We start from the raw sequence: 16,390 nt of genomic DNA on the forward strand, positions 1-16,390 counted from the left end.
TGATTTGTATTGTGAAAGAAAGAGAGACACACACACACACACACACACACACACACACACACACACACACACACACACACACACACACACACACACACACACTCACTCACCTACTGGTATTTCTGTCATTATGGGGACATTCTATAGGCATAATGGTTTTTCTACTGTACAAACAGTATTTTCTATCCCCCTACCATATACATACCCCTCACACAAAATTCTTCTATGATTATCGGATAATCGGTATGATTTATGAACTGTTTTCCTCATGGGGACCCCACAAAAAAATGTCAGGGAACTTAAAGGGACATTTGGTCCCTGTAACGTAGTGAATACCAGCACACACACACACACACACACACGCACACGGACTCTCACACACACACACACACACACACACACATTTACTTAGCATTTACACATTTACTTCCCCCATCTAAATGGGGACATTACATAGACTTCTATTGTTTTATATACAGATAGTTACTTTTTCTAACCTAAACCTAACCCTACAGAAAACTATCTGCATTTTTAGCATTTCAAAAAATTGTATTTACTTTATTTTTTATACCAGTTTTACAAATGAGGACGTCCCCAAAGGGAAGTTTTTTGTTAATATTCTCAGGTTTTGTTCACTTTTGGGTACAAACACACACACACACACACACACATTTACTTAGCATTTACACATTTACTTCCCCCATCTAAATGGGGACATTACATAGACTTCTATTGTTTTATATACAGATAGTTACTTTTTCTAACCTAAACCTAACCCTACAGAAAACTATCTGCATTTTTAGCATTTCAAAAAATTGTGTTTACTTTATTTTTTATACCAGTTTTACAAATGAGGACGTCCCCAAAGGGAAGTTTTTTGTTAATATTCTCAGGTTTTGTTCACTTTTGGGTACAAACACACACACACACACACAACTAATCTGTATATAAGATGTTAGGTCTAATGTAGTTTTTAATTCAGAATGAATTTCAAAATAAATTACTATGTAATATATTCCTTATTGATTTGATTAATTATTAGTAATAATATTTACTATTATAAAATGCTCTTTATACACGCACACACGAACTGGAAATGTGTGGGAATAAACTAACATGTAAAACAAATCAGAAAAAAACAAATGTTTCTTCTTTACTTTAAATGACCACTTGAGGGAGCTACGCTAATAGAATAATCAATGGACGCCATCAGACAATGTTCTACAGGTGAATTGATGTTAAATTATTTCTCCTTTTCTACCCTATTGTGTAGTCATCTATAATTATACCAGTAGTAGTTTGATTCCCTTAAAATCTCCCATAACCAGAGTGGATCTGTGTGGTGATATTTCCACAGAGGGACAAGCTAATTTTAAAAGAGTTTGCATGCTCCTTGCATGCAGTAAATCTGTTTAGGCCTGGTTGGTGTTTACTAATAGAGTTAAAAAAATAGTCATGGTTAAGAATAAGCTTGAATATGCTAACCAGCCCGACAAAAAAAAAAAAAAAAGCTATTTTTTTTTTTGCACTTCCGTTTGGTGGCGCTAATGGTTCAGAAATGTATAGGCCTATAAACGTTTGCAGAATTCTATAACATTTTACATTATTATTTACATTATTTGTCGTTTAAAGATCAAAAGAGAGCATCAAATGTTTATTTGGGGAAATTAATCACCTACATTTACTGTGCATATTTTTGGTATTAGGGAAATCTGCCTTTTCTTGAATTCAATTTTATTTTCTTGTCAGGATAAATTAGATGGTGTGCCTACTTTTCACTGGAAATGTTTTCTGAGTGGCAGAAGAGGCCTTTTCACCCCCCTACAGAGCCACTTCCTGTTTCTTTTGGGTTGCATGAGTGTGTGTGTGTGTGTGTGTATGTGTGTGTGTGGAAGGGAGGTCAACAAGGGGCACCTGTAGCTTTTGGCACACTCCATCACTTTTGGGGCCCAAAGAGGAAAAGAAAGAAAGAAAACCTCCTAGATCTTTTCTCCTCCTTCAAACAATATCTACATTATTTAAAATGCTGTCACTGTTTTCCACATTCCATTAGGACTATGTGCTCATATGCAGTTTGGAATTTTTAGTCCCAGTTCAGAGGAACTCCATCTAAGTTTTACAGTAAGAATCAGCGTTAGACTGTTGTTGCCAAAGAGAAGAACCAGGGAGGGAAACAGCAGCTACCGTCAGACTAAACTCAGCACAGTCATTTATGTTCCGTCTTTTGTTTGTATGTTTCCCACTGGAGAATACCAGAGGGGCTTTCCAGTGGTGGTGACGTGCAGGGCAGCATCACTGTCTGGAGACCAGTTTATCAGTTTAATATAATAATAAAGGTAAGAATGACATCCATTCATTATTCAGCTGATCACAGGTCAGGGGATACATAAACCTGCATCGACTTCTGCACCTGTGTCCAAAACACGTTCAACCTGAAGCACACACTCCCTCTGAGACTGAAATCAGTTCCTGAAGCTCAAACAAGGCCATACTCGCAAAATGTTTACCCTGAATAGGCTTTAAATTGGATAGGCATCTGCCAAACGCGTAAAAATATAAACATGCTCCGAAAAAAAGGTACAAAAGCTGTCACTGGGACAGTACCTTTTGGGAAAGTACTATTGTGTACCATCGAGGCACTATTATGTAGATTATGTAACTTTACACTATTAATATTTACATTTTAAGGGTACCACTCCAGTGAAAGCTTTTCTACCTTTCTTTCTGAGAATGTATAAAGCTAATTATAATAATACAAATAGTAATACAATAATTAAGGAAAAATATTACTGGAATTATTTATGAATCAATGTCTGAAAATGTCCCCAGGGTGGTTTTGTCAGATTTAAAAATGTGTCCCTAAACTATAACTGCATAGAAACAGTATACTGTATATACAAACACTAGATGACTCACTGGATCAAACCCTTATTGATTTAAGAACCAACAGGTCAAATAAGCAATAAGACACATTCTCTTTCACACTAATATTCACTCCTGCAACTTTCTTTGAATCATACTGGCACCTTTGTCATTTCCACACACATTATTGCATTTGTTCCTACTTGCTTTCTTATACGTTCACGAACACTTCAGGTATATGTTCCATATTTAATTCTTTATTTTAAAAAAGAAGACTCTCACTAACACTCAAACTCATAAAAAAAAAATGAAATGTCTAAAATATCTGTTTACTTACTTAATGTTAAATATCTATGTGATGGAGACTTCTTGAAGTTGTCTTCCATCACTGTTTTTATTGTGTTCTTTACTGTTCTTGTGCTTTGTAATATTGATATTTCCTATTTAAGTAGGTATGGCCTTAAAGGAAGCACAAACTTGTGGAAAGCTCTCATTTTAGCTAATTTATGGGAATGTTTGTGCAAATGTTTGTCTTGGTTTTATCCATCCTTTTTATTGTATTTACCTATGCTGGATTCAACTCTTGTTCTTAATTATCTTATTTATATCTTAACTATCTTATGTTATACTTATCTATTAATCATATGGTGAGGCAAGAGTATATTTTATAAAATGGCATGTTCCAATCAGTAAGAGTGGAAAAGCTGTGTATGTAAGATGACTTTCACTAGTAGAAAGGGGAACTGGTACTGTTTTTAGTACCTGGCCATTTTAGTTTATTAGTAATAATCTTTGTTTTATGCTCTTAAACACATTTATTTGCACGTTTTGCACATCTGCTTTAAAAAGCACCTTTTTGGATGCCAACACGCCTCCCATGTTTACATCTTGATGTGATTCTCCTTGTAACAGCTTGGGTCCCTATCACAATCTAAAAATGTTATTTCTAAATTCTTTGTCATCCTGGATATCATATCACTGTGCACACAGTGAGCTCTGAGAATTACCATCATATATCACAATGATAGATAGGATCGGATTATAAATATTGCAGATTAATGATGAAGGTGTCTTTACTCTTGCACGGCGCGGGCGATAGTCAGGGCAGTGGAGCCCGTTTCATTCACACTCTCCAAGGTCACGTTGGGCAGGTCATCATCCTCGCTGTCACTCAAAGATCGCCGAGGCGACAGTCCATCTGCCATTCGGTGTGTGACTGGATAAAAACAGAAGGTTGGTGCAGTTGAATTTACAATACGTACAAATATCAAAATAAGTCCTCCAGAGTTAATCTACAATCTGCAAAATAAATAAATAAAAAAACAGTGTTGATTTTCTGTACTTGATTCAGAGCTTGTGCATGGCAATGTTTTTAACTGCTATGTACATAGGCTACATTTGAATTGATCAATAGATACAATGTACTATTGTGTACATGTTTTTAACATTGTACTAATATAAAAAAATACCTGCATGTAGTTACATATGTAACTAATTTCTGTTATGTCTATGAATACATGGGATTGACTCAGTTATGTGGACACTGGCTCTTCAGTATAATTCTATGGCCATAGCACTAAACCATTAAATGAAACTATTAAGATTCTAATCTAATGACATTTTGATTAATGTTCCAATAAAGGCTTTGGTGGACAACAGAGAGTTTCCTTAAAGAAATAGTTGAGCCATTAATTTATTCACCCTCACGTCCTTCCAAACCCATATACTGTTATTTTTTTTTCTTCCTTGAAACAATGTTTTAAAAGTATCTTCACAAAGACTTTCTTTTCTCTACAACAACAATTCATAGAGACCAATGGAAGCACCACTAAAGCATATGAAGTTATCTGTAGTCACGCAATACCTTTGTGTGATAAACAGATCAAAATATAAGCATAATTTTAATTGAATCAGTGTTGTTCTTGTAAACTAAAACCATAAAAAATAGTTTTCATTAATAGAAATAAAATATAAATATTAGATGGAAAACTTAAAAACACAAATGAGAAATGTTGGCCTGGCAACTACTGAAATAAAATAAGTTCAAGTTCTAAAATGACTAAAACTAACCCTTAAAGCTAAATAGAAATATTAACAAACACGAACAAATAAAAGGGAAATTGTACATTTTTATCTCACAATTCTGACTTTATTCCTCAAAATTGAGAGTTTATGTCATGGAATACTGATTTTATAACTCGCAACTGCAAGTTTATATCACGCAATTCTGAGAAAAAAAGTCAGAACTGCGAGTTTATAAATTGCAATTCTTAATTTAGAACTTGCAATTGTGAGTTTAAATCTCACAATTCTGAGAAAAAAAGTTAGACGTACGAGATGTAAACTCACAACTGTGAGAAAAAAGTCAGAATTGTGAGATAAAAAATTGCAATGACCTTTTCCTTATTTTTTACTCAGTGGAGGAAACTGGCTTCCATACTAGAGCGAAATTACTTAAACTAAAATTAAAATAAAAAATAAAAGCTAGAATACTAATAAATAGGGTACAACGGGGCTAAAGGCCCACCTTAAGAAAAAAATGGGGTAAAGACTCACGGTATTGATACAAATACTTCAGCTATAATAATGTTTTTTTTAATAATGTCTAAGTTAATACTTGTTCAAAACAATCACTTTAGCAAAGTTTGTACTATTTTCTGCTTATTTTGAAAAATAAAAGAATTATTTTTTTTCAATAAATTATTTTTGTCATTAAAATACTGTGTTAATATATATATATAAAAAAAAATTTAAATACAGAAACAAAATCGTTTTAATAAGTAAAGATTCTGAAAGTACTGAGAGAGTATAATTGAATAATAATTGAATATATATTTACAGTTGTAACAACAAATGATGATATAATTAATGGTTTCGTTCTAAACATGGTGATTATCTCTAATATGTACACCCAACATAATATATGATATTTACCATCTTAATCTAACCATGTCATGTCAACAAATAGAAAAGTCTGTTATCTAATAATTATCATGTTAATTACTTTGCACTGCTGCGCGCGATCGCATCAAAGATCAGACAAATATACACCTGCATCTTGAAAAGCGGATGTTTTGGAAAGTGCTACGCCACGTTTTTGTTCCATCTAGTGGTTTATAGATGAAAATAATAACAAAGGCACCTTTTACCCCGGGTCGCCTTTAGACCCGTTGTACCCTACTTATAATAGTATATAATAATACTAAAATAACACTGATTTACAGTTGATTAAACACTGATAATCGAATCCTCCCCTATCTAATCTTTGCAGTTTTGACGTCTTGATGTTTGGTTATTATATATATATATATCTCAAGAACTAATGATATTTTATGTTCTTGACATCCACACTTTGCCATTCGGATAATCCTCCCCTATCTAATCTTTGCAGTTTTGACGTCTTGATGTTTGGTTATTATATATATATATATATCTCAAGAACTAATGATATTTTATGTTCTTGACATCCACACTTTGCCATTCGGAATGACATTAACAGAACTAAAAATCTTTGAGTGAACTCATCTATTCCTAGCTCAAATGAATGACAGAATATAGTTCACTCTACTGTATTCTTGAAATAAGAGAGCTGGGCATGTTTGTATTGGTTTGTTTTGTTTTGTTTGGTTGTAATAGCAATTTCAAAGGACTCCGTTGTATTCGTGTCATTCCATGTCCCGTCTTGTTGCCATGGATACTTCATGAGAGACTGCAGAGCATAAGGGCACAGACCCTCAAGATAGGGGGCTGGTCTCTGTGTGTGAATCTTGAATGTTTTTAATGAACTGAAATTGGATCATCAAAGTGTGAACCGCACAGGCCTAATTATGTGTCAACCTGCTTGTTTGCACACACTGTGTGCTTCTGATGTATATAAATGCCCTTCTCTGATTGGTCAGCCTACAGCAGAAAGAGCCCTGAGACACAACACACTAATACAGGACATAAGAGAGAGTTCTGTCAGGACCACTATCGTCACAGATGATTGACAATTAGCATACAGTTTGGATTGGTGGTATGGTTCTGTTCTGGGCATGAACTCCCTGCGCCTCCATGCAGCTTAGCATGGATGAGAGCAGGGAGAGCTGCAATAACCCCCCAGGGTAAACAGAACAGAACTAACATAAATGTATTGCAGATATTGTTAAAGTTAAATCATTTTATGTACACATTTTAGAATTAGTCTGATTCAAGGAGAATAAGAAGACTGAATCCCGACTGACAGAGGAGGAGTTGGGGATGGAGGAGGGTAATTAGCTATTGAGCAATGCGAAAACTGCTGATAATACTGAGGGACCTTATATATGAATGCTTAGATAGGTGTCGTATTCCCATAGGTAGATGGGGATCAGCTGAAGGTCAGCTGATGCGAGCTTGACTAACGTGACCTGCCAGAACTAACGCTACGCTTGATTTATATGACATTGGACATCACCTCCCCCCAGAGGAAAAACAGGATGAAAAAAGAGTAAAAGAATAAATGGAAAGCCTTCCTAGCCATAGAGCCCATTAAAAACAGCTCTGTTGCCCAAAGGCAAGCTTTCCTAGATAGAAAAAAGGGGTTGAGTGTCTTTAAACATGCTTCTCATCACAGTTGCTATTGTGTATCTGCCATACGCTTGGTCACTAATAAACCCAGGTGCCCTTGTTTAGCTTAGTGGAGTTTTTGCCATAGCATCTACTTCCTGCGCTGATGTAGCGGCAGGAATATAAAGAGATGAGCACAATGGAGCTGCACTCATAAGAGCTGAGCCTGTCTAACACACAGCCAGGCTCTGGGTTCTGTCACTGACCCTGCCAAGAACACAGAAACTCCAAGAGAGGCTTTGAAACACAGTGCTTTGCACCTACGAACAAAGAGCTAGGAAAGTGGAGAGAGGAAGAGAGTGAAAGACTTTGCAGAAAGATGTTTTTTGCCACAATAGTGGCCTGGATGCTGTCAATTGACCTCACAACAGTGATTATTTAACTATGCAAAGTGCATAGTAAATTACTTCAATTGGAATGCAATGCAATGCAAAAAAAAAAGAGAGAAATCACAAGCTTTTGAAACAAGTCGTGTTGAAACACTAAAAATATCAGCAGAAGATACTGAAATTACAAGGGGAGATCAAATAAGTTGGACAGTCAACATTATACATATTGACATAAAAACAAAGGAAAACCATGTGAATGGACACTTTCGGTAGATACTGTTATTTTTTTTATAAACTGTATGTTTATGTACATGTATGTAGTCTTTGTATTTAATGCTAAAATGCTAAAATAAAATAAAATCACAGGACATTTACATGAACTGAGATACTATTGTAGTTTTATTAATGTATACATATAAATATAATATATAAATATATTTTTATATTTTCCATTTTTATTGGAATTTTAGTTAATGTTTTAGTAATTTTAGTAAATAGTTTTTTTTAATTGATTTTTATTTCTGTTTTAATTTGAGTTATTTTACTATATCATTTTTTTGGTAACACTTTAATTTAGGGACCAGTTCTCACTATTAACTAGTTGCTTATTAGCATATGACTTAACTACCTTACTACCTATTCATAAGCAGTAATTAGGAGTTTTTGAGACAAAAGTAATAGATAATGGTTTGTTAATAGCGAGAATTATTTGGACCTTAAAATAAAGTGTGATCTTTTTTTATTTCAATCAACATTTATTTTATTTCAAATAACAAACATGTTTTATTTTTCAATTAAAAAAAATTTAAACTGAAAGCATTGGATCTAAGTTATTCCCTGATCCAATACCTATCGAATTGCATGCACCATAACAACACCCTTTCACCATAATGTTGGGAATTTGAAAAAAGGAGGTTTGTATGTTACAGCCAGTTCAGTAGGTTTATTGGTCAAAATGGCAGACAACAACAAGGCTTATCAGCTCAGCAATTTCATTGGCTGTTTGAGCTGTCAGTCATTTATCTGTCATGAGGTCATTAAGACAACAGAGCTTCTGTCTCACCTTTCCTGTGCATCCTGTTTTCCTCCAGCAGCGGCATCATGAGCCTGCTGTTCCCCAGCGATCCCACTCCAGGGTAGACCAGCGGCATGGGCTGCACCACCACCGGCACCCGGCGTGGGTGGAGGTGGACCGGGCTGGAGCAAGGAGGCATCAGCTGGGGTATGTGCAAAAACGAATGCCCCCTGAGACTCCTGGACGGGGGAGAGGCCACCACTGGAGACATCTTCAAACGAGGAACAGGGGTTATAACTGAAGTGGAGGAGGATGAAAGCATAGATAATGATGATGGTGACTTGCTGGAAGGAGGGGAGCATGGACAAAATCGTATTGATGATGAGGATGACGAGGGAGACGAGGATAAAGATGAGGATGCTGAAAGTGACGGGGAGGTTCTGGCTCTGTTGGTGGATAGGTCCACGGGTTCTGTTTGCGTCTGGAAGGGGTCGGACAGGAATTGTCTATCATCTGTTGGTGTCCGAAATCTGTGGTTCAACACCAGAACGCCCATCTCTGTGTAGTCATGGATCACAGGAGACTGAGAAGAAAGAGACCAAATGAAATCAGTTAACTATTAATTACTATTACACTGAAACAGGAACATTCTAGGATTTCCTAGGATTTCAGTCTTAAAGGAACACTCCACTATTTTTTAAAATAGGCTCATTTTCCAACTCCCCTAGAGTTAAACAGTTGAGTTTTACCGTTTTCGAATCCATTCAGACAATCTCCGGGTCTGGCGGTAGCACTTTTAGCTGCAGCTTAGCATAGATAATTGAATCTGATTAGACCGTTAGCATCTCGCTCAAAAATGACCACAAAGAGTTTCGATATTTTTCCTATTTAAAACTAGACTCTTCTGTAGTTACATCGTGTACTAAGACCGACGGAAAATGAAAAGTTGCAATTTTCTAGGCCGATATGGCTAGGAACTATACTCTCATTCCGGCGTAATAATCAAGGAACTTTGCTGCCGTACTATGGGTGCAGCAGGCGCAATGATATTATGCAGTGCCTGAAAATAGGCTAACTTCCGCCAACATAACCTACGTGACCACCTGCTTGCACAGGGAGCGTGATGGGGACTATTTTCAGGCACTGCGTAATATCATTGCGCCTTACATTGTATGAGTCAAAATTATCGATTTTTCTTTTATGCCAAAAATCATTAGGATATTAAGTAAAGATCATGTTCCATGAAGATATTCTGTAAATTTCCTCCCGTAAATATATCAAAACTTAATTTTTGATTAGTAATATGCATTGTTAAGAACTTCATTTGGACAACTTTAAAGACGATTTTCTCAATATTTAGATTTTTTTGCACCCTCAGATTCCAGATTTTCAAATAGTTGTATCTCTCCCAAATATTGTCCTATTATTGTCCTATTGTCCTATTTCTACCTAACAAACCATACATCAATAGAAAGCTTTTTTATTCAACTTTCAGATGATGTAGAAATCTCAATTTCAAAAAATGACTGGTTTTGTGGTCCAGGGTCACATATGTGGTTTATAAATACTGTACTAATAAACAGCCAATGTGCTAGTAATATGCATGCTAATAAGTTAATAACTAGTTAATAGCGAGAATAGGTCCTTAAAATAAAGTGTTACCATAATATTTCACAATATTACTGTTTTTAATGTATTTATCAAATAAATGCAGCAAATGCCACTTATAACCAGGTCCATCACTGAATAGAAGAAATGATTACACTTAATGCATGCTTTCAATGAGTGGTAAAGAGAGATTTTGAGTGAAATAATCTATGATTGCCTATGCAGGTGGCTGAAATGAAAATCGGAGGGCTGAAGGACTGCAACACCTAAAGTATTGAGAGTGCTTGTTTATTATACAGGAGGAAAACACACCACAAAAGGTGCAGAGAAAAAGTGAAGAAAAAGCAGTCTTTCAGACATTTACTGACTCAGCTGTTATCCTAAATTAACATCAGTAAATCGACAAAACATTCCAGTCAAAGATGTCAGAAGCACTCACTCAGACTCAATGAAAGCATGGACAAAAAGTGGTCTGCTGGCAGCATTATTTCTAGCCCAGAAATTTCCCTTCTGTTTTTTTACTGTGGTTGATTTGGAGGCTGTTCAGCCGAAATGGAACATGTTTTGAAACTTCATCTCTACCCCGTTTCTGTCTCTCCCGACTCATGCTTCACCTTTCCCACCTTCCTATCCCTCCTCTCCTGCACAGCCCACATCCAACCCCTCATACGGGGGGCTACCAGTCATTATGGCTAATTTTCCGAATCCGAAGAGCTTCTGGTGAGGACGGCTTTAATAGGGGGAGCAATGCATTTCCAAGAAAAGGGTTTTGGCGTTGAGCCCACTCAAACAAGAAGCATGTGCTGCCTGTTGATTTAACACACTTCAAAGCTGAGCTGCGTGGTCCACGCATACCCTGCACTCGACCCAATCAACGACACAACAACGACAACCGTTAAAACGGCTAAAACAGGGTGCAAAATATTATGTGTGAGGGTTTTGCTGTGCATGAATATGGAGAGAGAGCATTAGGTCTTGGGGACTGGGGCAAGCACGTGTATATGTTTATTTGGTCAAGCCTGAAATTCTGGCATGTATCCTGAAGACTCCAAGCACGGGACACCTTAAACTAAACCTCTAGTCAAGCAGTGCAAAGTACACTAAAAATAGCACAGTAAAGCACAGTCACTTAGTATAGTGAATCTCATGAAAACTTCCTGATTTCCTAAGTAAAATGGCATGATATTACTGCATAAACACCAAAATAGTATCATTGCAAAATATTATAACTCTCATTATTGTCATAATATACAGTATATATATATAGACACACACACAGATACAGTAAAATAATAATAATAACAATATATTAAACTCTCTGTTGCTCTAATTCTACTCAAATTTAGTCAATTGAAATAAAAAATAAGAATTTTTAATTTGTGTTGAATTTTTGTTCTTTTTTCATAACGTTAAAATAAAGTAAAAATTACTCTTTTTATAATGCGAATAATCACTGAAATGAATGGTGATATTAAAAGTAATTGCCTTGAAAATATCGCAATAAAAAATTTAACAAAAAATATTTGTAGTCCACAATGTAGGCTGACTTTGTATGTGTAATTGTTATTTATGTATTTATTTGCTTGCTTGTTGGACTATAACATTTTCCTTACAGGTTTGTGATATTTAGACACCGGGACTTGTATAACAGTTAGTTATACAAGCATATTGGCTATTTATTAGTACTTATAAAGCACATATTCTGCATGACCATATTCTACATCCCTAATTCTACCCAATACCTAAACTTAACAACATCCTTACTAACTATTAATAAGCAGCAAATTAGGAGTTTATTGAGGCAAAAGTTGTAGTTAATAGTTAGTTAATAGTGAGAACTGGACCTTAAAATAAAGTGTGACCATTATCATCTTGAGTTTTAAAAGCCTCTACACCGGTGTGGCATCACTTTGACCGCTTACCCGTCTCTGTGACTGTGCAGGATCGATTTTGACTGGCAGGGCTGGCATCCCATCCAGCATCAACATCCTGATAGCACTGTTCCTGTGAGGGATAGCAGAAAAACAATGTTAGGCTTTAATAACTTCAAGTGTTAAATCACACTGTGTTGTTCTGCAGACTTTCATCAGCCGTAGTGAGGAACAGAGAAATTAAATGTGTTTTGGTATAACTGTGATGACACGACGGAGTAAAAACCTCTCAGCCTTGGATTTGTCTCACAGATCATATAGGAGCTGTGCTTAGATAGACTGTGTGAGGATAACAATAAACATATGTGAGAGAGCACGCCAGACGGTTTAATATGCATTAATATATCATTCTGAGAAGTGTTTACTATTAGTACTACTTGAGGTATTTTACAATGTTTTTCAAGATAGGAACAGATGCCTTGACTTGTGAAAAATCGATCTATCAGTTGTTATTTATCATTTTCTGTTTACTTCTCCAATTGTGAACACAGCAGCTTGAAAACAACTCACTCAAACATTGCCACGTAATCTTGTTTTAGATTCTTTTAAAGCAACAATCCTGAATTATGACATCTGGCAAGACATTAGTTACTTCATAAGGAATATTATAATGCATAAAACGTACATAATTGTATAGACATTGCCCATGCTTTAATATTCAGTTAAGATATCATTAAACATGGGTAGTTTCAGGAAAGGAAGGAACTATTATACAGAAGGATTTACTGCAGTAGTTAGACATTTTGTGTGTTCATGATTTGGCATGTGTGTCTGATTGTTAAAAAATGAGAACTGAAACCTTGCTATAGTAAATGAGATGTGAAATGTAATGTACTGAAAGTCAACAAATAGCTTCCAATTTCCAGACAGCAGGAAATAAAAGGTGTGAAATTTACACTAGCACAAATTACTAGAATTCAGATGGACAAGCTGTTATATTCACTACTACAGAATCACCCTCTGCTAGCAATTACTGATTCCCTGCTTTAGTAATGCCATTATAAATCTAGACATTTACTGGAAGGTAAAGGGTTAATGGCACTATTGCTCATTTTTGTCCGGATCTATTAATTGATAAATATATAAATATAAAAATATATAAGAGTTCAGATGTAAAAGCCTCTAAGGACGTCTGATGTTTTTCTTTAAAATTAGCATTTCTTTCTGGCTACTATGTATAGGTTTCTATGTAAGTACTGGAACTTCTGAATGGGTTGAGGCTGGAGTGGCAACATGAAAACCACTATTTTCTGTTTAAAACTTTCACATAGCATCTTTAGGTTATAATAACATTACAAATTCAAATCCAGATTTTGATTTTCAAAGATTTATTATAAAAACGGAGATTTATCCCCCCCCCCCCAAAAAATGCAATAAATCCATTGAATCAATATAAAAGTTATTTTTCATATTGAAACTGTTGAAAATACACAACAAAGTAAGTTGATCCGCATATGACAGCCTCTGAACTTGGTCAATACTAATCTTATTAATATCTTACGTTTCTATCTATTAAGTTCCCCACCGCATAAACCACCACAGGTTCATCAATGCCGTCAAAATTATTCATTTTTTAAGGTTGCACGATAAATCGCATGCGATTGTCATGCACATCTCGTCAGTAAAGCCGGTTCTGTGATTAGTAGTAAATCTCCATCACCTGCTTTCAGATGGAGCAGCATTTACTACACAGAGCTGTAGATCACTGACAAGCTATGCAAAATTGCATTCATAATTGAAGGCGATTCATCTTCGATTATGAACGCAATATTGCATAGCTTGTCAGTTACTGTTTACAGTGCGTTGAATGTTGCGCTGTGATTGGTTGAGCGGATGTATCGCATTATGCAGAGAAGGGAGACTGGTGTTTGTCATGGTTTGGAAAGATAGGGAGAAAACATGACAGAATAACACGGCGGATTTCGAATGTTGCGTAAAATTAAAAATGGACTTTTCAATACCGACCAGATACAATACTGATTTTGGAGGGAACTCAATTTTCAATCAAACTCTTTTAAATTTTTACAATAAATATATAAAATGGTTTGGCATAATATTTTATTAATATTTCTTTGAAACGCCATGTCATGGGGTGCAATTAACATAGAAAAAAAACCAAAACAAACAAACAGTATGTTATATCAGAGGAAACTTATGACAGATCCTTATGACAAATCTTGAGACTCCCCAAAAACTTTGATTTTAATAATTTATTAAATTAATTTATATATTATATAAAAATATATTACCTAAAATTGTTCATTCAGTTAAAAACTATATGACACTAACATGAACATAACACAAAGTGTACACTTTTTTAAGAAAATGGCAGATCAAATGTGATTTAAAATTTTTTTTTTACTTTTACTTTTATCTATTGTGAACACTCTTATTTGTCATTGACCTTAATCACATTTGAGGAAATTCTTAAAATAATTCTGATCCCACTGGCTATTGCTCCAACTTTATGAATTTAACTACAACTAACACTACAGGAATGAAGCACAGGCAGCTATGTGCTCACAAACTTGCATAAAGAGCATTCGGAAGTATTGCGTAAGTTTGAATGTTTCCTTGGTTTTTGGAGGTCATGGGGTTAGTCCTGTCTAACTCTGCAGTAGCTTACTGATAAACAGAGGAGGTGGATTATATCTGGAAATCACCTTATTTCTTCCTGTTACTGCATGCTTGCAGATTCATTAGAGAGACTGGAAACTGCTGACTGTTTTGACTTCTGTTGACCTGGTTAGTTGACCTTTCGCTCTATGTGTGTGTGTGTGCATGACTGTAATCCCTGGCAGACAGGATGTCAGAGGAAACGGGTGGGGTCTGAAGGGCTGTGCCCACTTAAAATCCCTGCTTCCAAATGCTGTCTATGTCCATGTGTTGCTAGGTTTTTCAAAACAGAGAACGCCCAAACCAACTTTAATGGCACCAATCTGAGGACACTTCACTTCCCCATAAATGTTCTTACCAAAGAAGCTCCACTTTAAAGCACTGCTCCACACCACACCCAGGTGATGATGGACAGCACCCCAATTTACATGTCTGTATGTACAGTAATACCTCATACAACATCTTTAAAACATCTGTGAGTTCCCGGATAAAGACATTAGAAATGTTTTGTTGCTTGGGGTTGGTCGGCCATTGTGGTATTTTATATTTCCTGTTATGATGTCTTGGTCTTTGTAATGAATGTCTTTACATATATCTGGTAAAGAAGATTTTCTTAGTCATTCTTAGTTATTTACATTAGTGACTTAGGATCTTAGGAAAGGTAATCACACCATTAAGAATGAAGATGTAGATGTCCAGACTGAGTTGCCTATACCTAGACAGCTTTTATAGCATCTAGTTTAGCGGGTCAGTTTTAGAGGAGTTTTGAACACTTTGTTTTCTCTAGTCAAGCTGGTTCTAACTGCTCAGACTTTTCAGAACAACTGACCAACTAGCTAAAACTAGCTTGGCCAGGTTGGGAGAAAAGCTTAACCAGTTTAACCCAGCTGTGTCCAGCTTAAACCAGCCAAGACCAACCAACCAACCAGAATATAAATAATCAATCAATACTGAAAAATAGCTTTATCTAATTTCATATTTGTGGTGGTATTAAAGTATTTGATCATTAGCTTAGCAACATGCTAACATCAGAATCTATTGGAATAGGTCATTATCCATTATTTCAATATTCTCCAATATGTGTGTTTGCTATTAGGCCATCAACATGCTTGTGTCAATATCTTTTGAAATATATATTTTTCAATATCTGTGTGCACTATTAAAGAATTTGGGCTATTAGCTTAGAAACATGCTAACCTTAAAATCTATTGAAAACAAATAGGTTTTGAAATATCCAGTATTTTTGTGTGCTATTTAAGTATTGGTCTATTAGCTTTAGCAACATGCTAACATCAGAATCTATTGGAAAATGATCCTTTATTTCAATATTATCCAATACTTGTGTGTGGTATTCGGGCATGTAGTAGCATGCTTAGTAACATGCTTTTGTCAATATCTATTGAAATATATATATATATATATATATATATATATATATATAT

General features: G+C 35.5%; 1 protein-coding gene across 1 annotated transcript in view; it reads right to left on the minus strand.

Annotated features, from left to right (window-relative positions):
- LOC107567993 (Krueppel-like factor 12) overlaps positions 1–16,390 on the minus strand; it is a 33,854-nt gene that overhangs the window by 1,548 nt on the left and 15,916 nt on the right. The window contains exons 2-4 of the mRNA XM_016253827.1: positions 12,324–12,405; positions 8,842–9,376; positions 3,940–4,078 (exon numbers count right to left, since the gene is read on the minus strand). Coding sequence (XP_016109313.1) covers positions 3,940–4,078; positions 8,842–9,376; positions 12,324–12,389 — 740 coding nt within the window. The 5' untranslated portion in view covers positions 12,390–12,405. The remainder of the gene's footprint in view (positions 1–3,939; positions 4,079–8,841; positions 9,377–12,323; positions 12,406–16,390) is intronic.

Source organism: Sinocyclocheilus grahami, unplaced genomic scaffold (genome assembly GCF_001515645.1).
Source record: "Sinocyclocheilus grahami isolate Dianchi unplaced genomic scaffold, SAMN03320097.WGS_v1.1 scaffold1204.1, whole genome shotgun sequence".
Taxonomy (NCBI): Eukaryota; Metazoa; Chordata; class Actinopteri; order Cypriniformes; family Cyprinidae; genus Sinocyclocheilus; species Sinocyclocheilus grahami.